The sequence below is a fragment of the Mustelus asterias genome, chromosome 5, assembly GCF_964213995.1.
Source record: "Mustelus asterias chromosome 5, sMusAst1.hap1.1, whole genome shotgun sequence".
Taxonomy (NCBI): Eukaryota; Metazoa; Chordata; class Chondrichthyes; order Carcharhiniformes; family Triakidae; genus Mustelus; species Mustelus asterias.
In genome coordinates, this window is record NC_135805.1 from 80,851,103 (window position 1) to 80,877,891 (window position 26,789).

The 26,789-nt window shown below is 42.7% G+C and overlaps 1 protein-coding gene across 1 annotated transcript in view; it reads right to left on the minus strand.

Annotated features, from left to right (window-relative positions):
* LOC144493630 (protein eva-1 homolog A-like) overlaps nucleotides 1–26,789 on the minus strand; it is a 298,521-nt gene that overhangs the window by 175,896 nt on the left and 95,836 nt on the right. Inside the window, exon 2 of the mRNA XM_078212884.1 lies at nucleotides 6,491–6,705. Within this exon, the coding sequence (XP_078069010.1) occupies nucleotides 6,491–6,705 (215 nt within the window). The remainder of the gene's footprint in view (nucleotides 1–6,490; nucleotides 6,706–26,789) is intronic.

Consider the following 26,789-nt stretch of genomic DNA (forward strand, 5'->3'; position numbering starts at 1 on the left):
ACCCGAGGACCAGATCTATCCTTATCCATGATCAGGTTGAAACTAATGGCATTATGATCACTAGATCCAAAGTGTTCCTTTGCACTCAGCTCCATCACCTGCCCTAACTCATTTCCCAATAGGAGATCCAATATCGCATCCTCTCTAGTTGGCACCTCTATATACTGATGTAGAAAATTGTCCTGAACACATTTTACAAACTCTATCGTGTCTAAACCTTTAACAGTATGCGAGTCCCAATCTATATGTGGAAAATTAAAATCCCCTACTATCACAACTTTGTGTTTCTTGCAGTTGTCAGCTATCTCTCTGCAGATTTGCTCCTCTAATTCTCGCTGCCTATTGGGTGGTCTATAATACAACCCCATTAATGTGGTCATACCTTTCCTGTTTCTCAGCTCCACCCATAGGGCCTCTGTAGACAAGCTCCCTAACCTATCCTGCCTGAGTGCGGTTGTAACATTTTCCCTGACCAACAATGCCACCCCCCCACCTTTTATCCCTCTGCCTCTATCCCGCCTGAAACATTGGAACCCTGGAACATTGAGCTGCCAGTCCTGCCCCTCCTGTAGCCAAGTTTCACTAATGGCTATAATGTCATATTTCCATGTGTCTATCCACGCCTTCAGCTCATCTGCCTTCTCCACAATACTCCTAGCATTGAAATAGACACACCTCAAAAGGTTATTTCCACCACACTATACATGTTATAGACAAGGTTTCTGAAGGGGAAGGGGAGGTGGTGGCCTGGTGTTATTATCGCTAGACTATTCATCCAGAAACTCAGCTAATGTTCTGGGGACGTGGGTTCAAATCCTACCACGGCAGATGGTGGAATTTGAATTCAATTTAAAAAATGTCTGGAATTAAGAATCTACTGATGACCATGAAACCACTGTCAATTGTTGTAAAAACCTATCTGGTGCACTAAAGTCCTTTAGGAAAGGAAATCTGCCGTCCTTACCTGGTCTAGCCTACGTGTGACTCCAGAGCCACAGCAATATGGTTTACTCTCGACTGCCATTGGGCAAGTAGGGATTGGACAACAAATGCTGGTCCAGCCAGCAACACCCATGTCCCACGAATGAATGAAACATAAAACAAATGGACCTGCACTGTCATCCTGTTCCCATTTCAGTTGAAGTCTTTAAAGAGTGTAAAGGCAGAATTCGTGAAGAAACCCAATCAGACATTTCCCTTGATGTGGGAAATTGGGTGGAAGATGTATCCAGGACCTCCTCCCTCCGCTGGAATTTAAACTGTCTGAGTGGGTAGAATTCTGGTGTAATTGAGTTTTGCCTAAAGTATCCCCTTTCCCTCCAAAGCAGAAATCAGATTTATGCCATCTCCAGCCCCAGGAATTTAAGGGCCATTGTCTTCATATGAAGGCAATTATACAATTTTCAAAAGTATCTTAATACCAAAGATCACAGCAAATCCGCACCATGATTTCACAATGTAATCTCTGTTATTTCTAATGCAGCAGCCTAAATGGCTGGTGCCTACCTACAGGGTGGATACAGAACTCTCAAGCAGAAGAGGAAGTTTGTTTTGTGTTAATCTCTGGTGGTGTGATGCACACTGAAGTTATGCTTGGATCAGTCTTTTGGTTTGCTTGTCTGGGCTAGCCTGTGTCGAACAATTGTGAGGGATACTATCCAGAGTTACATTCCCTGAGGATTTGTATTTGTCCCAGACTCAAAGTGTTAAGCTTCCTCTTTATATTTTTTCACCCTGACATCTTTTATCAGTGGTTGAATGTAAGCCCTTGGCACAATACTAATAAGCTTTATCCAGAACATGTTATAAGCTTATTGCCTCTGGTAAGGCACTAATCACATCTATTTTGTTCTATCCTCAGGACTGAAGTCATTTGCTGCCAACTCTCTTGCTACAGTATTACAAATGTTAGAGTGCTGAGTATTAAAGAATTATTAGCTTAGAAATCTTACTGCACTAAATCTTTACTAACACTGGTTATATGTGATTATAAACTGGAATAAAACTGCAACTTGCAAATCAGATGTTTTGGGGAGGCAAGAATTCAGTTCTTTTTCAAATTAAAGTAATATATTGCTGATAAGTATCACTAGCAACATATTATGCATTATATTTACAGAGCACATTCAAGATATTTGGGGCATTAAGACTCTTGAAAATCTGGGCTTTAACCGTTGGCCTGGGATTAATTATTTTGCAGTTTGAGTGTTTGAGTCTGGGCACCAATGTGAATAGGAAATGAAGCTCATTGATACCACCTTCTCCATGTGTAAAAACTGACTTTGATGCATTTCCCATGATAGGTGTTTCAAGTGCTTCATCTAATGATGCCAATGGTGAAGTCCACAAAATAAAATGCAAAATCAACCTAGTTGGAAAAGGGGAAATCAGAAAAAGATACTATTCAATTCTCCGACATGGCTTAGAAAAAGGTATTTTAAACTGGTCTGCATCCCTCTAATTTGCAGAGCTTGACATGGCTTTCGACTAGTTTAGAATTATAGAATCTACAGTGCAGAATGTGGCCATTTGGCCCATCGAGCCTGCACAAACAACAATCCCACCCATGTCCTATCCCCGTAACCCCATATATTTACCCTCCTAGTCCCCCTGATATTTAAGGAGCAATTTAGCTTGGCCAATCAACCTAACCTGCACATCTTTGGAGTGTGGAAGGAAACCGGAGCACCCGGAGGAAACCCACGCAGACACGGGGAGAACGTGTAAACTCCACACAGACAGTGACCCGAGGCCGGAATCAAACCCAGATCCCTGGCGCTGTGAGGCAGCAGTGCTAACCACTGTGCCACCCCCAAATTGGTGAACTTTTTCATTTTGTTTTCACGGAAATTTTGTTTTCACGGAACCCAGTTTTATACATACAAGATCAAATTTTAGACCTTTTTAAAAAAATAATGAATAGTAGAACAACAATCCTAGATACTGTAGAATTTTCTGGCAAACGTCATGCTTTCCCTCAGGTCAAAAATTAACTACAGTTTCAATTTTATTATCCCAGCAGTTCTGTGCATAACTCATGAACAACCCAAGACCTGAAGTGTGAATTTTAATGTTTACAGTAATTTTGTAAATGACTAAACGTGACAATGATTTACCCATTGCTGTAATGCTGTAATACAGTAAATTTACTGATAGTAAAATATTAAGCACTTGAATCTTGAAATTTACAAGCTTCGTTGATATATGTATGATATTGTTTAACTTATTGCTTTACAAAATTGGTTTAAAATGCAAGCAGCATTGTTGTTGTCTCCCAAATATGTTGAATTAAATAGTACTGGTGGGAAGGCCATCCCTGCTGCTGAATGCATGCTGTGTGTGTCTGAGAGAGGGCACTGATGGAGCCAAAATGGCATTTGCAGAAGAAAATTGAAGACATTAAGGAACTGATCCTTGTAGCCTTGAAAATTATCTTGTTTTCCTTTTCATTCCTTTCTGCATTTTATCAATTAGCTGCTTGATTTAAAATAAATAAAACACTTTTTTCTTCTCCTATCTTCCGCAATGGATTTGCATGGTCCCAGTGCCAACATTCATTCCTATCAATATCACAGCAACCTCAACCTAAAACCATTCACTCACAAATCCAAATTCATTGATTAGACGGTTAAAAAAATAATAATAAATAATTGTCTTTTTCTCCGGTCCTTACATCTTTTAGTTACGACTCATGTGTCATTCTAGTTGATAGGATATAGATTGTCATTATACAATTGGGATGAAATTCCGAACTCCCATGATGGTTACATGATGGTTCCCTGCTCTTCTTTCTTGCTATCACATGATATGGGATGTGACACTTGATTCTGGTTTTACAGTTCTACAGGTAGAGGGTGAAAAACGACACAAACTAACACTAAAGGCAAATCACACATACATAAAAAGCGATCAACCTTCCCCTCCTTTGATCAGGGAGATGCTTGTGGGTATCAGAGGTCAATTATCTCAGCCCCAGCAGATTACTGCAGGAGTCCCTCAGAGTTGTGGAGATGGTTGGGAGATGGGCCCAACCATCTCCAGCTTCTTCATCAATAATTTCTCCCCCTTCAACATTAGGGCAAAATGTGGATGTTAGCTGATGATTGCACAGTATTTATTCAGTGACATTTATGACTCCTCAGATATCAAAGCAGTCCATACGTAGGTCCGCACAGTAGCACAGTGGTTAGCACTGCTGCCTGACAGTGCCAAGGGCCAGGGTTCGATTCTGGCCCTGGGAGACTGTGGAGTTTACACATTCTTCCCGTGTCTGTGGGTTTCCTTCGGGTGCTCCGCTTTCCTCCCACAGTCCGAAAGACGTGCAGGTTAGGTGGATTGGTCATGCTAAATTGTTGCCCCTTAGCGTCACAAGATGTGTAAATTCGGGGAATTAGTGGGGTTATGGCGGATAGGCATGGGTAAGATGATCTGTTAGAGACTAGGTGCAGATCTGATAGGCCAAATGGCCTCCTTCTGTACTGTAGGGATTCTGTGATACCTGCATGTAACAAGACTTGGGCAACATTCAGTCTTGGAGTTATAAGTAAGTTTAAATTTATTTATTAGTGTCACAAGTGGGCTTACATTAACACTGCAGTGAAGTTACTGTGAAAATCCCCTAGTCTCCACACTCCAACGCCTGTTCGGATAAACTGAGGGAAAATTTAGCATGGCCAATGCACCTAACCAGCACGTCTTTCAGACTGTGGGAGGAAAGCGGAGCACCCAAAGGAAACCCACACAGACACGGGGAGAACATGCAGACTTTGCACAGATAGTTACCTTAGGCCGGAATTGAACCGGGGTCTCTGGTGCTGTGAGGCAGCAGTGCTAACCAATGTGCCATCATGCCACCCTTTGTCGCAAGCAACATATGCAGCACACAAGTGCCAGACAATATGAGCATATATGAATGTATGAATTTGGAGCAGGAGTAATCCATTCGGACCTTCAAGCCTGCTCTGCCATTCAATAAGATAATGGTCTGATTGTAACTTCCTGCCTACCTGTTAAAACCTTTCAAAAAAATATTCAAAGACTCTGCTTCCATCACCTTTTGGAAAGGGTGTTCCAAAAACTCAGGACACTCAGAGAAAAAATTCTCCTCATCTCTGTTCTAGGGCAAGCCCTATTTTTCAAACAGTAACGCCTGGTTCTTGATTCTCGAACAAGAGGAAACATTATCTCCATACCCCTCAGGATCTTAAAGGTTTCGATCATGCCATCTCTTACTCTTCTAAACCCCAATGGATACAATCCTAGCCTATCCAACATTTCTTCATAAGACAACCCACCCATTCCTCATATTTATCTACTAAACCTTCTCTGAACTGCTCCTGACACATTCACATCCTTCCTTAAATAAGGAGATCAACACTGTACCATCTCCAACAAGAGACAATCTAATCATCATCCCTTGCCATTCAGTGGCTTAACATTGTTGAATCCCGCACTACCAACATCCTGAGGGTTACCTTTGATCAGAAACTTAACTGGACCAGCCATCTAAATATTGTGGCTACAAGAGCAGGTCAGAGGCTGTGAATTCTGTGGTGATTAAGTCACCTCTTGGCTCCACAAAGCCTGCCCAGCATCTACAAGGCAAAAGTCAGAAGTTTGATGGAATACATTCCACTTGCCTGAATAAGTGTGGCTCCAACAAACAGCTCAATGCCAGGACAAAACAACCCGCTTGATTGGCACCTGTTAACCAATTTAAACATTTGCTCCCTCTACCAGCAACACACAGTGACAGCATTCTGTACTGTATACAAGATGCACTACAGCAACTCACCAAGGCTCTTTCAACAGCTTTTTCCAAACTCTCAACCTCTGCCATCGAGAAGGATCACAATCTGCCTACTCGGCATGCTCCTGATAATAATGCTCTCACTAAAATGCCATTCAGAGCACAATGCACCAGAAGCACAGACGGCTGATGTGGACTCATTTTGCTACCAAAATGAACATTGGTAGCAGCGAAACTAAAGGCAATAGATGGCCGATTTTGTGGCCTTAGCCTGTGCGTGAGAGAAAGACTGCATGAATTTGAGATGAAGCAGATTTACAGACTGAACCTGCGAATGGGAGGAATGGTTCTCACCAGAGGCCTGTGCATGCTGGCAGCTGGCTCGAGTAATTATGTTAGCACATAATGAGCTCACCTGCTTCTCCTGGTCTCAAATTGTAAAAGATAAAAACTATCTTTGAGACATGTTTTGGGTAGCTTCCAGCATGCCTTTAAAAAACCATTGGTTAAACCACTCAACACCAGTTACAAATGGGTAGAGCATTGGTGCTTCATACGTTGTCCATTGTGCCTTGAAATTGTAGTCAGGCTTATAGGTTATATATTGTTATAGGACCTCAATATGTATATGACAACTATTCAGCTGTGAAATAGCCAGGCGTCAACAGAAAAAAAGAAGCACATATTGTGAGATAGGTAAGAATTCCTCCCACCATTTCAGAAGTGAAGTCTGAAATTTACCTGCAAGGACGTGATGGCTGAACAAGACAAATCTTCCTTTTCAAGGTCTTTGAAAGTTTGTGGGTAGCGAGATGGGCACATCTGGTGGCTGGGTGCTCTTCTGCCATAAAATGAAGACTGGATACTGATGGTTGTTCTATGAGGGCATCGCAGTGAAATATATTCTCCATCACAGGCATGCTCTGTATAATTCCTCAAAACCCTTGACATATACCCTGTCAAAACAAGATGGGAAATTAAAGCTTGAGAAGAAAATAAGGTTACTAGGTTCAGTCCTACATTAACAGCCCAAAATTCCCTCCATGTCACACAATCACTATCAATGCCCACTCCACTTGTCACAGTACGTTCCGATCAAAGTGCAAGACCTGACCTGCACTTTCAGCTCTTCCCTTCCATCCAAAGTCCCAAACATTCCTTAATGCTGAAGCTGCAATTTCTATGTACTTGTATCAGTTATTATACAGTAGGCATTGCTCAGAATGCTACACCGGATGTTGATTGAGTGGTCAATTTTCCATTAAGACTAGAAGGATGATCCTGAGCTTCCGACCTTCTTGGTCCTACCCTGATCTCTCTGTCCTCAATCTCCTACAATGTTCTAATGAATTCTCAGAAAGTTTAAAGGAGGATCAGGGAACAGTACACTATCTTATTTTTTGCTTGGTACTTCACAGTCTTCCAGAGTCAAGACTAAGTTCAATCATTTCAGATCATAATCACCACTGTCATCAGGTGCAGATGCTGGTAATGTTTCTTCTGTTGCCGTCTGCACCTTTCTGAGTCTCATCTTTTTGTTTCCTTATTTTTACTATTACCATATGTTTTGCTTTGCACCTTTGGCACTTTGGTCATGTCATATTATCCTGCCTTGTATCCTATCACAGACCTTTTGTTTGTTTTTCCTCTCTCTATCCCACTCACCACACTGTCCAGCTCAAAGTGGCACTACACAAATTAATTTATTTCCCAATCTCTGTTTTTCTCACCATATTTGCAGTCTTGCCCAAGTATTTCCAGCATTTTCCATTTGTAGCTATGTTGTTGGTTTCATGACCCAATAATTGAAAGAATAGAGCAATTTCAAAAAGCTGTATGTTACACAGCACAGGGAGGAATGACAAGCAAAGTACTGCGGATGCTGGAATCTGTGCAGAGGGTAGACCTTGTGTCTGGAAAAAAAGTGGAACTGGAAAAGGTTTTTTTTAAAAATTCATTCATGGGATGTAGTTTAGACCAGAGTTGAATGGCAAAGTACCCTCGAGGGGCTGAATGGCCTACACCTGCTCCTATGTTCCTATATCCTTAACAGGCTTTAAGCAAGTTCAAAAGCAAGAAAAGTAAGCAGGGACTGAAGAACAAAATAGAAGGTGTATGGCAGGTGGGAATGTAAGAGTGATTATATGACAAACGGATGATGGTGTGAGCAAAAGGAGATGATAATCATTTTATTCTTTCATGAAATGTATCAAATTGATGTCTCAGGAAGTAAATGAGAATAGCAGAATCATTACCAACAGATTGCTGGCTAAAAATAAAGCAGTGGTTAGAATCTGAAATTATTGAATGTAATGTCAAGTCAAGAAGTAGTTTTTTCAACATTTTGTAGACAATTAATTGAAGTGGTTTGATTTACTTGAGTATCAAGACCACATGCAGGTGATCAGCCATTTTCTTCTGGCAAATCTGAAGAATTCTCTAAGTAGTCTTGAAAATTTAGTAACGAATTGTAACCAGCCACTAAGTTATTCACTAGAAAACACACACATTGACTTTATATAAATGGAAACAGTAAGAAAATGCTTTTTTTCAAAAAGCCCTGCCCATTAGCACACTTTGTAGCAGAATCAGGTGATGAAACCTCAATGTTGTCTGTGTGGCCAAATTAGCCAAACATGAATATTTTTTGGCTGATTGATGACTCTCACTTTGCTTACAGATACTTCAAATAATAATTTAAGAAAGGAAAAATACATCCTGTATGTGTGATTGATGCCAGGAAGCTCCAGATCTGAAGAGATGTAGTTAACCTAATTTGTTGAGGCTTGCCATAACGGCAATCTCAGCCTCTGCCATTCAAAAGGACTGTAGCATATTCCAGTGATTAACAGCTTCAGATAGAACAGAGAAATACTTAATAATTCTCATTTATGTAAGGGTGAACCCTGAGACATGGCAGTTCATTGTCATTCAGGTTATTCAAATAATAAATGAAACTTTCAGTTTAAGTTGTCTTTAAAAAAAAATAGGATTTATTCACTTATGAAATGAAAGATATAATAATGGAGGGACTCCCAGCTCAGTTCAATCTAAGTTTGCAGTGGTTATCATTGGCTTTTTTCGCCACTCTTTCTCATGTTTGATAATTACAGCCTAATTCAATGGCTTAAATCTCTGACAGGATGGGATGCTGTACTTGGCTTCATTGTCCTCTCAATCACAGAACAATTACTAATCAGCCAGAACCCTGTTCCTGATTGCTAACCATTGATTGCAGCTGGAAACTGCATGTGTATTTATTTGCATTGAGAAAGGATGCAATTGACTTGGTTTTTAAGACCCATTATATAGACTCAGGTGAAGCAATGTATGAGAGGATGTCTGAGTAAATGCAACCATACATCAAGATAGCATTTCTGGGAGCAAAAAAGACAATGGACTGAATAATAGGTCCTGCCACGACACATGAGCTGCGCATCCAGATACGGTCAACACTCAGATTTTCAAGCCCGCCACCTAAAGACATCAAATATTCAATTGTGCCACTTAAGAGTGCTGAGCAGGTTCCTGACTGCAGATTGAGAGTATCCCACCCAATCAGAGGAGTAGGGATGGATCAAAAACAGAAAATGCTGGAAAAACTCAGCAGGTCTGGCAGCATCTGTGGAGAGAGAATAGAATTAGCATACTCGATATGTTAACTCTATATTTTCTCTCCACAGATGCTGCCAGACCTGCTGAGATTTTCCAGCATTTTTGTTCCAGATTCTAGCATCCGCAGTAATTTGCTTTTATTATAGTAGGGAGAGATTACAGCACATCAACCAAAGATCAATTCAAGGTGACAGACATAATTTAAAGAGCCACTTTGGCCTCTTTGCCAGTGCAATGCAGAAATGGACCTCTCTACATGAGGTCTCAGGTTCTAAGATCATGAATTTAAGTCAGTATACATGTACATCTCCCACAAAGCAATTCCAGTGGCCAAAGAGTACAAAACAACCAAGATCTAACTCTGCTCTCAGACAACCCAGCATTATAGCCTGCCTGGTCAAAAAAATGGGAAATACGGCTGGCTAAAGTCTCACTCTGGAAGGGTTTTATTGCATTCTGTGTGTATCATGGAGGTCAATTGCCTTTTTAAATGATCACAACTAGCCTATTACCTTCAATTTCCATAGGGCAAAGAGGATACCGATTTCTGGACCCACCCATCCACTAACTCTATTATCCCAGATGGGTGGGATGACACCAGGAACACAAATTGATGTCCTTATGATTAATAAAACATTGGCGCATGCGCGTTTCACTCCAGCTCTTGGAGCGCATCATTCAGGCCAACAATTGAGAAATACATTTTTAAAAATACAACTGCATTTTCGTCATGCATATATTAATGCATGATAAATACATTATTTATATAGCACCTTTAATATCGTTCAAAAATCCCAAAGCATTTCACAGGAACATTACCAAACAAAATTTGACCCCAATCACAATAGGAGATATTGTGACAGATGATCGAAAGCTTGGTGACATCTGACAGGAGAAGAGAGCTGGTGAAGTTTGTGTAGGGAGGAATTTTCAGCATTTAAGGTCATAGTGTGCAAGAATCCAGAATTGGATACGCAAAGAAATCTAGGAGGGTTGTAGGACTAAAGGAGTTTTTTTAATTTATTAGTGTCACAAGTAGGCTTACATTAACACTGCAATGAAGTTACTGTGAAAATCAGGGTTCCAGTGTTGAGGAAAGGTGAGGCCATGAAGAGATTTACATTGACTTCTGGTCTGGCAATGCTCCAATTTTAAATTCTCCTTGTTGTTTTCAGGTCAACAAGCATAGGGGTTATAACAAGGCTTATTGCGAGTTTGGATATGAGTATCCAAAGGGCACCATTTTCCAGCCGCATGTAACCCAATACCAGAAATTCCCACCCAAGGTCAACGGAACTTTGAAAGGTCTGCCGAACTTTCTGTCCCACTACGATTCCCATGGAGGGCAGGATGGGAAAATTCCACCCTGGTGTAAGAAGGATAGAAACCAGCCAAGAGAACATTGGATTAGTCAAATCCTGAGCTAACAAAGGCATGGATGAGGGTTTCAGCAACAGATGAGCTGAGTTCGGGCTGTTAGTGAGGTCTTGCTAATGGATCAAATAGGTGGTTGGAAGTTCATCTTGGGATCAAATGTGACACCAGGGTTGCCTGGTCTCATTCAGCCTCAGACAATAGTAAAGGAAAGGAATGGAGTCATGGCTAAGGAACAGAATTTTTGGCAGAGACCGAAGACAATGGTGTTGATCTTTCCAATGTTTAAATGGCAACATAACAAACCAAAGCTTGATGCTTTGGTCAAAAATAGTCTGTTTCAATCCTTTTCTTCAAAAAATTGATCTTTTATTTCCATTACTTTGAAGGTTGCCTTAATTTCATACGTTTGTCCTTTAATCTCAAGTTGTGCAGACCTGTTTTCACATTTAGAAACATAGAACATAGAAAAACTACAGCACAAAACAGGCCCTTCGGCCCCACAAGTTGTGCCGAACATATCCCTACCTTTTAGGCCTACCTATAACCCTCAATCCTATTAAGTCCCATGTACTCATCCAAGCGTCTCTTAAAAGACCCTATTGAGTTTGCCTCCACCACCACTGACGGCAGCCGATTCCACTCGCCCACCATCCTCTGTGTGAAAAACTTCCCCCTAACATTTCCCCTGTACCTATCCCCCAGCACCTTAAACCTGTGTCCTCTCGTAGCAGCCATTTCCACCCTGGGAAAAAGCCTCTGAGAGTCCACCCAATCTATGCCTCTCAACATCTTATATACCTCTATTAGGTCTCCTCTCATCCTACGTCTCTCCAAGGAGAAAAGACCGAGCTCCCTCAGCCTATCCTCATGAGGCATGCCACTCAATCCAGGCAACATCCTTGTAAATCTCCTCTGCACCCTTTCAATCTTTTCCACATCCTTTCTGTAATGAGGCGACCAGAACTGAGCACAGTACTCCAAGTGGGGTCTGACGAGGGTCTTATATAGCTGCTGTCTTATATAAATATAATATTTATTTTATACTTGCTTTACTTGCTGGCAGTATAATCATCTGCTAAATTCAGTTTCTGGGACTGAGATCAGGATTCACCAATAGGTGAAAGCAAATGTAAATTGGTTACTTTCAACATCACACAAATAACTGTAATCATAGAATAGAATCTCTACAGTACAGGAGGAGGCGATTCGGCCCATCAAATCTACACCGGCTCACCAACAGAGCATCTTACTCAGGACCATCCACGCTTTATCTCCGTAACCCCACATATTTCCCGACTAATCCCCCTAACCTACACAGTTTGGGACACCAAGGGTCGATTTAGCATGACCAGTTCACCTAACTTGCACAGCTTAGGACTGAGGGAGAGAACCAGAGTACCCGGAGGAAGCCCACTGTTATATTTCAGGTCAGAGACTTCAAAGTGTTTTATGAAGCTCGCCTGAGCCATGAGTTTTGCACCTTGAATTTGACTAGGATAAGCATGAGATGTTTCACTTCAGGTATAATTCAAGTGATCCACTAGGGAGCTTTTATCAAACACAGTTTATTTAAGAATATAGTTAACATGTATAGTAAGAAAATTAGCAAAAACTTTTATCAATTGCAAACAAGAAACAAAACAACCACAATAATACATAACTCTTAATGAATATCTCCAATCTGTTCCAATTAAAATCAAAATCCAACAAACAAAACCTTTTAAACAGATTTATCACTGCACACTGCTCACTTGATACTGGAATCCAGTTCCCTGGGTTGAATGCTGATTTCAAATGACCTTGAAAACTCAGAGCAGCTTGTAGCCTTCAGCTCCCCAAAGACACCAAAAAAATAGATTCTTTACTGCAGAATGGCAATAAGCTGTGTTTTCAGTTAACTAGTAAACATTTTCAATGCAAAACAGAGAGAGAAAGAGACTTATTTTCCAGCTTGCTTCTAAGACTGCCTCTAACACTACAGCCAAACTAAAAACCTTTGTCACCTGATCTGTACAGTTTTTTTCTCTTCCCACCAATGACATCACCTAAAGCTGTGACAAAAAAACCTCTTAAAGGTACACTAACTTCACACCATGCAGACACAGGGAGAACGTACAAACTCCACACAGACAGTCACCCAAGGCTGAAATTGAACCCGATCCCTGGTGTTGTGAGGCAGCAGTGCTAACCACTGTGCCACCGTGCCAGTAAATTCCTATGCATACACAAGAGAGAGACTTTGCATTAATAATAATAATTGAAACAAAGTGTGCGATCTTACGAAAAAAATTTGAAGTGCCAAATGAGTGAGGGAACGGGAGAGAATGGCACCAGTTTTTTCGGCAAGCCGTGAGTCACAGTCATGTGGCACTTGGTGCAAAAAAAGAGCCAGGAGGCGATTCTCGCCAGTGGGAATCGCACTAAACCACCCAGTGGGATGTTCACTGGTTTTCCCACTGAGAACAACACTTGAGGCTGAATTCTCCAATTTCATCCGTAGCTGGGATTCTCTGACCCCGCTGCAGTGAATGGAGATTTGACTGAGCGCCAAATCCTCTGTTCTCGCTGGCAGCGGTGGTGGAGCAAGTGAGATCGGAGAATCCCGGCCTTAGAAATCTTTTGGGAGAATTCCACCCATTAATTCTGTTCCACTCTCGTCAGATGCTGCCTGACCCATTGAATGTTTCTAACATTTTATGGTTTTTATTCCACAAGCATTGTATGTAGTTGTGGCATTAACATGGGTTTCTTACCCAAGATGTGGAGATGCCGGCGTTGGACTGGGGTGAGCACAGTAAGAAGTCTCACAACACCAGGTTAAAGTCCAACAGGTTTATTTGGTAGCAAATACCATAAGCTTTTGGAGCGCTGCTCCTTTTTCAGATGGAGTGGAAATGTGCTCTCAAACAGGGCACAGACACAAAATCACGTTACAGAATACTGATTAGAATGCGAATCCCTAAAGCCAGCCAGGTCTTAAAGGTACAAGGTGAGTTCACCTGAAGAAGGGGCTTGCAGCTCCGAAAGCTTGTGTGGCTTTTGCTACCAAATAAACCTGTTGGACTTTAACCTGATGTTGTTAAACTTCTTACTGTGTTTCCTGATTTGTCAGAGGAAGATCATGCTATAAATTCACACCAGCGTAAAACCGATTTCTAGGCCTCCTGCCGAACTCGCACCCCTCACCCCGGCCGCCATTGAACTTACCAGCAGGGCTTGGGAGAATTCACCCAATGCTTTTTTTTAAAGAATTCACCCACAGAGTGTTCAATTGTTAAGTACGGTGACTATAAAAGACAGCTGATTACAGCTGACAGAGTTCCCACCTCAGCAGGGGTCCATTGTACAAGGTGATTAAGTCTAATGGCTGGGTCCACACCCAGCTGAATGCACACGTTGGAATGAATTTTCACAGATATCAGCAAAGGCCAATGTCGAGTGGGAAAAGCGCATGTCGAAGGCTTTCTTTGCCGAATAGTCCCACACTTTAGATGAATGAACTTAAAGGGGCAGGTCCCACGACCTAACGCTGGTGGGGCAGCCTCTGATTCACCCACACTTCCAGCTGCTTAGTCCCTCGAAGATAAAGGCACCATTTTTAAAGGCCACCCCCCAGTGCAAAGAAGTTCACCTGGAACCCCACTCCCCACACACCCCTCCCTGGGCACCACACTGATAGTGCCCAGGCATGATCCTTCACCCCCGTCCCTGAGCGCTGCACTCACCTGAGCTCCCTGGGAGGTCTCATAGAATCATAGAATCCCTACAGCACAGAAGGAGGCCATTCAGCCCATCGAGTTTGTACCGACACAATCCCACCCAGGCCCTATTCCCACAGCCTCACACATTTAGCCTGCTAATTCCCCTGACACTAGGGTCAATTTATCAAGGCCAATCAACCTAACCCACACATCTTTGGACTGTGGGAGGAAATTGGAGTACCCGGAGGAAACCCATGCAGACACGCGGAGAATGTGCAAACTCCGCACAAACAGTGACCTGAGGCCGGAATCGAACTTGGGTCCCCGGCGCTGTGAGGCAGCAGTGCTAACCAGTGTGTCACCGTGCTGCCCCCGTCCGTTCAGCTGATGCACGCTTTGGCAGGCCAGTCATGATTCATGTCGTTCTGCCCTCATGTTAAAGTGAATGAATTTTCTGATGGGGGTGGCAGTAGGGGTGATTCAGGTGTTGAAGCCTGATAATTAGATAATAATGTGTTCAAATGATATTCGCGACAGAGCACGTCCAATCACTGACAGGGGGAGCGGTGACAATCACGTCACATGTTTACATTGGCGTGAAACAGTTTGGAAGTTCTCATGGGATTTTCTGCTCCCGTTGCCAAACCCGCCCAAGGACATAAGGAGCAGAAAGTCCTCGCTGTTATAATTGGATGCTGTGTGAATAGTTCAGGAGAGGTGACATTCACACTCATCCAAATTGATTGTCTCATTTAGACTGCTTCTAGATGGCCTGGTCCCTTCCTCATAGCTTTATAATTTGTAGGTTACAGCTGTGTAAATGTTCGGCCATCTTAGAAACTGCTGTTTAAGTCACTTAAAATGTGGCTGTTCAATCTTTTTCTACTTATCCAGTGGTTTCAGCGCATTCAATGAATAGTAATTTATTGATATAAAATGTGGTTTTAAACACATTATTGCTTTATTTAATAATTTGCAAACCCGTTACCTTCAATAAAACGATTCATCATAAAAAAGTAACGGACATAGTTACAAGACACCAACTTGCAAAAAATATACATAATGCAGCAACAGAAAGCAAAGCTGCACTTAAAGGCTTCTCATTTTAAGCAGCCTAAAGCTCTGACACTAACACTACATCTGCAGATGTACAGGAAGTGCTTCCCTAGCTTTGCAACACAAATAAACTTGATGCTAATTGAAGTGAGAAAGATTGCTGCTGATGAATGCAACACCTCCCCATTTCAAACACTTAGAACTCTCTCATATTTACAGCACAGATTTGGACCATTTGGCCAAGCATTTCTATGTCAGTATTTATGCTTCACACAAGCCTCTTCCCACTTTCTCTAACCTCACCAGCATATTCTGCTGCTCCTTTCTCCCTCATGTGTCTATCTAGCTTCCTTTTAAATGTACTTATGCTGGTGGCCTCAACTGCTCCTTCTGATAATGGTTCCATATCCAAACCATTTGCTGAATAAACAAGTTTTTTTCCTGAATTTCCTATTGGACTTACTGGTGATGATGTTATATGTACGACCTCCACACTATCGAGCCATTTGATAGTCTTGAAAACTTACGTTAGGTCACCCCTCAGTTTTTCTTTTCTTGAGAAAAGAATCTGAGCTTTTACTACCTTTCCTGACAGGCAAGAGCCCACAGTTCTGATATCGTTCTGGTGAATCCTTTTGTAGCCAATTCCAGTGCTGCCTCATTATCCTTTTGACAATATAGAGAGCAAAACTGTACTATTTAAATTCTTCACTTCTTTTCAATTTAATCATTCTAGAAATGAACCCCTGTGCTTTGTATATTTCTTTATGGCCTTATTAAATCATAGCTTTTAGTGATGTGGATCAGTACCCAGATCTCTCTGTTCCTCTGCCTTGCTTAGATGCTCAGTTTTCAAGCAGTAAATGTTCTTACTTTTCCTACCAAAATGTACCACTTCACACTTACCAACATTGAAATTCATTTACCAATTACACTCTCATTCAGTAGGTTTATTCATGACTTCCTGTATTGTAGCATTCCTCCTCCAGCAACTATACCCAACAATTTGCTGTCACAAGTTTGGAATTGTGCTTCTAATTCCTGAGCCTGAGTTGCTTATTGAATTGATGGACAACAGTGGCTCCAGCACTGTTCCTTATGGAGCTCCACTTTCTGCCTTTTGCTAGTCAGACCTTTACTCTGCAGTACCTAATGGAAGACCACTAGCATCAAGGAATCCCACCTCAGTGTAAGGAATCAGGACGCGAAAGAAAAGTTGACAGCAAGTTTTACAACATAACATAAGAACATAAGAAATGGGAGCAGGAGTAGGCCATCTAGCCCCTCGAGCCTGCCCCGCCATTCAATAAGATCATGGCTGATCTGAAGTGGATCAGTTCCACTTACCCGCCTGATCCCCATAACCTCTAATTCCCTTACCGATCAGGAATCCATCTATCCGTGATTTAAACATATTCAACGAGGTAGCCTCCACCACTTCAATGGGCAGAGAATTCCAGAGATTCACCATCCTCTGAGAGAAGAAGTTCCTCCTCAACTCTGTCCTAAACTGACCCCCCTTTATTTTGAGGCTGTGCCCTCTAGTTCTAGCTTCCTTTCTAAGTGGAAAGAATCTCTCCACCTCTACCCTATCCAGCCCCTTCATTATCTTACAGGTCTCTATAAGATCCCCCCTCAGCCTTCTAAATTCCAACGAGTACAAACCCAATCTGCTCAGTCTCTCCTCATAATCAACACCCCTCATCTCTGGTATCAACCTTGTGAACCTTCTCTGCACTCCCTCCAAGGCCAATATATCCTTCCGAAATAAGGGGACCAATACTGCACACAGTATTCCAGCTGCAGCCTCACCAATGCCCTGTACAGATGCAGCAAGACATCTCTGCTTTTATATTCTATCCCCCTTGCGATATAGGCCAACATCCCATTTGCCTTCTTGATCACCTGTTGCACCTGCAGACTGGGTTTTTGCGTCTCATGCACAAGGACCCCCGGGTCCCTTTGCACAGTAGCATGTTGTAATTTTTTTCCATTTAGATAATAATCCAATTTGCTATTATTTCCTCCAAAGTGAATAACCTCGCATTTGTCAACGTTATACTCCATCTGCCAGATCCTCGCCCACTCAATCAGCCTGTCCAAATCTCTCTGCAGACCTTCTACGCCCTCCACATGATTCACTTTTCCACTTATCTTTGCATCATCTGCAAACTTTGTTACCCTACACTCAGTCCCCCCCTCCAGATCATCTATATAAATGGTAAATAGTTGAGGCCCCAGTACCGATCCCTGCGGCGCGCCACTAGTTACCATCTGCCAACCAGAAAAGCACCCATTTATTCCGACTCTCTGCTTCCTGTCGGATAGCCAATCCCCAATCCACGCTAACACCCTACCCCCAACTCCGTGTGACCCAATCTTCTTCAGCAACCTTTTGTGAGGCACCTTATCAGCTGTGAGGAAGTCTGTCCACCTCTGTGTATACTTGTGCTCGGGCTCTTAATGATGACAATTGATTCCCCTCTCCCCACACCCCCCCCAATGTTAGACTGTCCATTCCCTCATGCCAACGTGAATCACAACAGGTACCACACAATATGAACCTGGTGAATAGAATCCACCAGAGGCTCACAGGTGAGTACAGCCCCCAGGGCAGAGAGGGTCATGCCCAGGCAGTACCCTGGGATGTTGTGGGACCCACCTCTTCAATTTTTTTCTCAACTATTCTATCCCCTTTTCCACTGTTAAGGATTGTTAAGTTCTAGTATTATGTATTCATGTATTTTCAAAGTCCACAAGTCTATAAAAAACCACTCATTAACTCTTTCTTTTGTAGAATTGACAATTAAAGTTGAAGATTTTGTTTAACTGTGAAAGCTAACTTCTATTTAGTTTTATTTTCTATAGTTTTATTGCAATCATTTGAAAAGTCACGAGAAGAAACAACAGGAAATTACGTCATGTATCTTTTCTTAAAGAGTTAAGAATTAAATTGGGAATATTAAGGTTAACTAACTCATTAAGGTGTGAATAATAAAATTTCATTAGAGGCAATGGTGATATTCTAGTTATTGTGTCAAGGTATATGTGTCAGTCTTTAGTTCTGGATATTGAGGCACATCTAAAGCTTGGCAGGTTTGAATTTTAAATGTTCAATTACGTGAATTTTAAATAGATTCTGATTATCTCATTACCCAGGTTGTACCAAAAAGGTAATCTTGTGTGAAAAACCTTGTACAAAAGGCCAAAGCATTTGGGAACAATTGGAGTTTTAATCTAAAATGCTATCTTCCTTCTTCAGAATGTTTTCTTTCAAAGTTTTCTTTAAAAATAACAATTCCATTTCTACAAAACCTCATCAAACATGAAATCCATACATTTGGGTCCACGATGAACGTTACAAATGATTTTTATTGGTTTCAGACCCTAAGGATAAAATCTGTAGATAGTTAAAGAAAAGATGCCAAAGAATAAGGAGAGGAAATCAAAATAGGGTTTGGTTATCTTCCGATTGAGAAGGTTTTTCAAAATAGGTTACATGATGCAAGAAGTGACAATGTTTTGCTCTGCCTCTTAAGATCAAGCAAAAAAGTCAAACGCTCCTGCTGACAGCTGCTTTTTTTTTTCAATTCACCACAAAACATTTATATCAATTAACAAAAATCATAGAATACCTATAGTGCAGAAGGAGGCCCTTCAGCCCATCGAGTCTGCACTGACTTTCCGACAGAGCATCTTACCCAGGCCCTCCCCTGCCCTATCCCTGCAACCCCACTAAGCTACACATCGTGGGACACTAAGGGGTAATTTAGCATGGCCAATCCACCTAACCTGCACATCTTTGGACTGTGGGAAAAAAAACAGAGCACCCGGAGCAAACCCACGCTGACACGGGGAGAACTTGCAAACTCCACACATACAGTCATCCAAGGTTGGAATTGAACACATGTCCCTGCCACTGAGGGATCAGTGCTAACCACTGTACCACCCATATATTTTATATATTGGACAATACTGAATTATAAGTTTCTAAGTTATAATTAAACATATTAATCCATTGAGCTGCCAACCAGAGCAACAGTGAATTTTGTTTTGGTTTTTTTCTTTTAAAGCACATAATGATGGTTTTCAGATTCACATGAGGACTGATATACCACTGCAAGAGATCTTGAAGTTTAATCATTTACGAATTTACCCACAAATATCAATTTTTTTAACGACAGGCTTTGCCTTTGGTGTTTTAACTCTTCAGGTGAGTTATTATCTTTTGAGACAAAGTGCTTGAGAATGGGCGATCGTAAATGGAAATTAACTCTGAATTGATTGCAAGCACGTCTCTCTGATGTAAAAGCACCACTTAAAACCACAAGTCAGGGAGTAGTTCTGAAAATTGGAATTGATAAAATAAATTGATACGAGTTGCAGTTACAAGTCCTGAAAGGAAAGTCTACTTGATCACACAAACCCTGGTTCAAATCTCTAGCATTTGAAATTCAGTGATCTGTCTCCTATTGCTGAACATGGTGAAGTCTCCCTAACAGGTGAAGATACCACTTTGAAATGCGCAGTCGATAATGTTACTGCCGACACTGTTGAGCCATGTCACCACAAGAGTTAATCCCCACAGCAAAGAACATGTTACGACATCTGTATAATTCAAGCAGATACTGCTCCCATGAAAGAAAGAAACTTAGCGATCAGCGTTCCGTAGATTAAAGTCTGTAAAAAGGAGCTCTCATGCACACGAATTGTTTCTGCTGCTGGCAGGCATTTATTTCCACATTCTCTGCCTAATCTGAGTGCACCTGTCAGCACACTTCTTTTCTCATTTCACGTCTGGAGCCTTAGGCCTGTGATTTCTGATCTTCTCATTTCAGTTAGAAAAGAGAGTCTGCAAAGAATGCTGATTATTGGGCCTACAAGGCTGAACATGACTGAATCCATTACAATGTTATATTATGTCCATGCAAATACTTTGATAGAAGTTTTCATTTTACCGCTATTAATGTGATACAGGAATCAACTTGGATCCATATCAGACAAAGGCTCTGGTTTGTGGGGTTGAAGGTAAACGTCCCACTCATCTGACATACATCCATCTTAAGAGTTGTAGAAAGCCTCTAAAAAAAGGTGCAATAAAACTGTCTGTTCCTTATATAAATTTTCTCAGATAATTACTTTCCACCTTCTCTCTTATTTGCTGCCTTTACAAATTGATATTCCACACTTGAGATAGAAATCATTTTTGGCCACACACTAGCTTATTTTCTATTTGATTCACCTGAAAGTGTTCCAAGAAAGTAAATGATTGAAATTAATCGCTTTCTCTGAGAGTCAGATGGGTTTCACGTGCCAACAGGTATTATCTTAAATAATAATCTGAGGCAAAAGACATCAATCAGGCCACCCTCAGTCTTTTTGGCGGGAACTTTTAACTTGTCTGATTCTGAAGCAGGTTGGCCTCTGGGAATTGCGGCTGCTTGTTGAGTGAAAGCAGTCTCAGTTCTTTTGTTTGTCTTTCCTAAATTAACAGAGAAAAAAAACAGTACCATGGGCAGATACAGTTACATCATGTAGAACATTTCCATTAAAAGATAAAAGTGAAAACACAATGGGATGTTTCATTGTTTGGATTGACTCCAGGACAAATATGAATCCGTAACTTCTTCGGAATGGTAACTCCAGTGGATTGCCACTCTGGATGGATTTACCCACATTGAAATTCCAAAGCCCTTACCTTGTCCATCCTTCCTCACTCAGCCTAGGTGAGACCAGAGCAGTGAAGCACACCCCCATCGGGAACAAAGGCGCTAGTTGCCATAGAGATGTTTTAGGGGACAATTTAAAGGCAGAGATGTGTTTCAATGGTAACTGGTCCAGACAACCAGGGGAAATCAGGAGGGGACGGCGTCGGGTCGGGTCAGGTTTGGGGCGGGCATTCAGGCCGGACCGGAAGGGGTTAAAGGGGAGGGATGGGGGTGGATCAGGTGGGGTTGGGGGGTCATCAGTCCAGACTAGAGGCAGAGGTTTGAATTTGAATAGGGATTGGGTTGGGTTGGAAGCGGGGGCAGGGGCAAGTCAGGGGTGGGTCTGGGTGTTTAGATAGTAACTCTGGAATTAGAAGTGATTTTTCTCCTTCTAACTCTTTCGGATTAACTATAAAGGTAAAATGGCAGAACCATCCAAAATTAGCGGTTTAACTCACTTCTGTCAGACAGTCCCCAGCCCAGTGCAATTATCCAGAGGAAGCTAGCACTTCTGGGCAATTGCCAGCTAAACCCTTATGTGGGAACTTCCTGCAGGGATTCCCCAGTGCATCATTGGAGTATTCTCCCCCCCCCCCTCCCCCCCCCCCCTCCTCCACCCCCACCTAAATGCAACACTGGGGAACCCAGAAGTTATGGGCCATTATTTTCTCTGGGGTGCTTTAATTCTGAGAGTCAGGTTATAGATTGGAAGCATGATTTTTTGTGACTTAATTCCTTGACCCTATTAGCTATGTACAAATTACACTTGATAAACAAGAGGCTGAATAAAATAGCGAGGTGAGGAATGGTTGTACAGTCTGCCACGCCCACCCCTCCCTGACCCGCTTGCTTCATATCAGCCTAGAGCCCAGACATACCGCGCTGCAAGTGGGCCTAACAAGGGGCAATGTGGGACCTTGCCTCTCATCAGCCCCTCCAATTGGCCAAAACTCCATGAATCACGCAGTGCCAAGGCACATTAGTGGCTGCAGTCAAGACTGCACCAAGAGGAGTAAGGAGGCCCATGATTCCCAAAGATGCTGAATCTGGGGTCTTCAACAGGATGAAGTGGAGAAAAAGAAAGAAGGGTTTCCATCTTAGAGGATGTCCACCTCAACCACAAAGGGCAGCCCCCAAAGATTGAACCATCCTTTCCTTCCTGCCCTTTGAAGAATGGTGTTAAAACAAAATCAGGCTGCCCATTCCAGCCTACCTGCCTAGCATATTGTCAGGGTCCATTGGTTTGGTAACAAGCTTTATTAACCCTGGATTACCTATTTAAATATGGGGGTAGCTGCTATTTCGGCACCCACTCCCCCCCCCCCCCCCCCCCCCCCCCCCCCCCCCCCCCCCCCCACCACCCCCCCCCCCACCACCCCCCCCCCCATATTATGGGGGGTGAGCTCGTGGCTGAGTGGTAATATGCTGGGGTTGGCCACTCTAATTCACATGCCCCTGCTGGAAACACAGCTGGTAGGGACATGTAAAATTCAGGTCTGTTAAATTTAAAGGCCACTTGCAATTAACACAAACATGAGCATCAAAATAATTTCAACTGGAGGGTGGCACTGTGGCACAGTGTTTAGCACTGCTGCCTCACAGCTGCAGAGATCCGGGTTCGATTCTGGCCTTGGGTGACTGTCTGTGTGGGGTTTGCATATTCTCCCCATGTCTGCTTGGATTCCCTCCAGATGCTCCGGTTTCCTCCCACAGTCCAAAGATGTGAGGTTAGATGGATTAGCCATGGTAAATGTGTTAGCCATGGTAAATGCGATAAGTGGGGTGGGATGCTCTTTCGGAGAGTCGGTGCAGACGCGATGGGCTGAATGGCCTCCTTCTGCATTGTAGGGATTCTATAACATCAAACAGTTATTTTTTCAATACTTGCAGAAAGCTACGTGGTTGCTTCTTTGATACCATTAATTATTGTGTTCAGATGCGGCCTGGCATGTGGCGAGTTTCATTCGATTCAGATTTAAAAAATCATGGTTTTACTCAGGTCAACTCTATGTGCTTCTCAGCAGGTGTCATCCTTGATTACTGCCTGTTGTAGTATATTGTGGAGCTATCCTCTGTGTTCTGTGGGGGAGATGCAAATCAAATTAAATCCATAATGGCTGCCTGCATTGGAGCATATGTGAGTTTTACTCAGCACAAAACGCAACAGAAAGATGACAATAAAGCTGGACGGAATTTCCTTTCACATTTCGCTTTAGAAATTAAGCACAGCAGAACATTGTGACATTCTTGCTGAAACGTTGAAAGTTGATCTTAAAAGAGCAATTTAAAAGATTGTTCCAAGTGCATATCATGGTTAGGTACGCATTGAGTCAGCACAGTGCATAATTCAAAAGAGATGGTACTGAAGACATATTTGTAGGCAATGGGGGAATCAACCCTAACAAAAGGTGGACTGGTGTAAGTATGAACAAAGGTTATACATTTGGCTGAAACTGAATGAATTAGGAGATGAAGATAAAGTAAATGTTTATCTCAGCCAAATGCTTTTGTGATGGTGGCAAATTAATGTTGCCCAATACACCTCTGTACCATGAACCATTCTGAAATTAATGAGATTCTGGACTCACATTATGAGATTGCACTGAGAGTTGCACTGTGGGTACAGACTGAGCTTAAAAATCAACCTTATGTCCATATGGGGCTTGAAGAACAGTAAGATCCAAGCCAAGCTTTTGAGCAATGGCAATAAGCTGACAGGAAAGGAGGCCCGTGATGAGGCCACAACCATGGAAATCGCAGAAAGAGACAGTGGCAGATTGCAAGGGAGTTCTTTTCCTGTGCTGGCAAGGGAGGTCCTCCAGATTTCAATAAGATCCAGGCCACAGCAACCAAGTTCACTGACTCTGAGTCATAAGTTTAGATGCTACCATTGCCATGGCAGCCACCAACCATTTAAATGCCCCCATTTCCAGTCAAAGTGAGAGGGTTGGTCATAGCCAGATAGCATGGAGGAGTAGGGGAAATAGTAATGCCCCAGGTCATGCTAAAACTCCAGATCGCCACCATGCACTAGGTCAATGTTGTACAAACACATAAATTAGGAGGAGGAGTAGGCCACACGACCCCTCAAGCCTGCTTCACCATTCAATAAAAATAAGATCATGGCTGATCTGATTGTAACTTCAGCCCCACATTCCTGCTTACCCCCAACAACCTTTTACCTCCTTGTTGATCAATGATCTGTCTCGCTCTGTCTGAAAAATATTCAAAAACTCTGCTTCAACTGCCTTTTGAGGAAGAGAATTCCAGAGACTTACAAGAAAAAAATCTCCTTATCTCTGTCTTAAATGAGCAACCCGTTATTTTTAATCAGTGACCCCTAGTTTTAGATTCTCCGACAAGGGGAAACATCCTCTCCACATCCACACTGTCAATACCCCTTAGGGCCATAAAGGTTTTGATCAAGTTGCCTTCTAAACTCCAGTGGATACAAATCTAATCTCTCCAACTTTTCATCATAAGGCAATATGCCCACTCCTGGTATTAATCTAGTTAACCTTGTCCGAACTGCTTCTAATATATTTACATCTTTCCTTAAATAAGGAGACCAATACTGTAAACAATGCTCCAGATGTGGTCTCACCAATGCCCTGTACAACTGAAGCATAACCTTCTTACTTTTGGAATCCATTACCCTCAAAATAAATGATAATATTCTATTAGCTTTCCTAATTACTTACTGAGCTTCCATTTTGTGGTTCATGCACTAGGACACCCAGGTCCCTCTGCACCTCAGAGCTCTGAAATCTCTCACCATTTAGATAATAAGCTTCTTTTTAAACTTTCAAAATGGACAATATTACATTTGCCCATATTATACTCTATTTGCCACATTTTTGCCCAATCACTTAACCTATGTCCCTTTGTAACCTCCTTGCATCCTCTTCACAATTTACTTTCCTCCATGTTTTTGTCTCATCAGCAAATTTAGCAACCATATCTTCAGTCCCTTCATTCAAGTCATTTATAAAGATTCTAAAACGTAGAGGCCCCAGCACTGATCCCTCTGTCAAATCCTGCTAACCAGAAAAAGATCTATTTATTCCAACTCTTTCCTGTTAGCTAGACAATGTTCTAACCATGCCAATATGTTACTACACCAAGAGATGAGCTTTTATTTTCCAAATAAACTTTGATGTGACACTTTATCAAATGCCTTCTGGAAATCTAAATACAGTACAATGACTGGTTCCCCTTCATCCACAACACATGTGGCTCCTTCAAAGAACTCCAATACATTGGTTGAAACATGGGCTGCGATTCTCCCATCCTGTCGAGGTGGGAGATGCGCATCACTGGCCTTGTACCGGGATTTGCGCATATACCAGGAATGCATGCGCATCCCCCAGAGCCGGCCAGTCGCCGGTCAGACCACGCTGGAAACCGGCAGGAAGACAGATAAGTAATTTGAATCTTTTTAAAATGTATTTTAAATATGTTTAGCAGTTCATTATCGGGAATTTTCAGGGCCCGATTAAATCTCCCACCCCGCCAGGAGCACTTCATTCCAGCGGGGTTCAGACTAGCTCCCCATGTTCGGGGAGCTAGCGGGAGACCCCGCCGGAATGAAGGGGGGCAATCGGAGACTCCCAGGGGGTCGGGGGTCAGTGCCCCCGGCCAAGGGGTTAAGTGCCCATGCCCAGGGGGCACCATGACACTGCCCATCAGGCATCGGGCAGTGCCAAGGGAGCAGGACCTAGGGGAATTGGTGGGGGTGGGGGGTCCCACTGCCACTCTGCAGACAGGATCGGTCTGGGATGGAGGGAGGGCAGTGATTGGGGTGGGCTGGGGGTGGGGGGATCACCACTGCGGGGGTGGGGAGTCTGTGGGCTGTGAATTGGGGCACTCTGCAACAGGGCAGGGGGTGGGGGGGTGGGGGGGGGGGGGGGGGTCAGGGCTGGCCTGGGAATTGCTGTGGGATCTGCGATCGGGCCATTGTGGGGGACTGGAGGGGCAGCACTGCGGGGGTCCCGGGCTGGCCAGCGACTGAGCTGGCCAGCAAATGGGGAGTCTGACAGATCGGGACCACTGCAGATGCTCAGAGTTCTAGAACTGTCAAACTCCGGCGTGAATAGCACACACACCACCCCCCCAAAGGTTTTTAATGATATTCATGACTGGGACTTCTGCAGTGCACAGAGTGGGGAGATTCAGTTGAGAAGCAGAACTGACAAAACAGTTGGGATTTAGAACAGTTTTCCCGCCAATTCAGCACTTTTGGGAGAACCGCCACCATGATTTCCCTTTGACAAAACCATGTTGACTCTGCCTGATCACCTTCACTTTTTCCAAGTGTCTTGTTATACTATCTTTAAATAATGGCTTCTAACATTTTTCCTCTGATAGGTGTTAGGCTAACTGGCCTATAGTTTACTGTTAGATCTAAAGCTCGTTCAGGTGTCCGAAAATCCAAATGTGCATATGATAGATATGGAAACAGAAGTTAATGTTATTGGTAGGAAGATCAAGAGCTGTACTCAGTTAGAGAGCGAGAGAAACAGCACATTGAAGATGAGAGTAACAGGGCTGAAGATATAATTCCAGCACCCACAGTAGAAATGG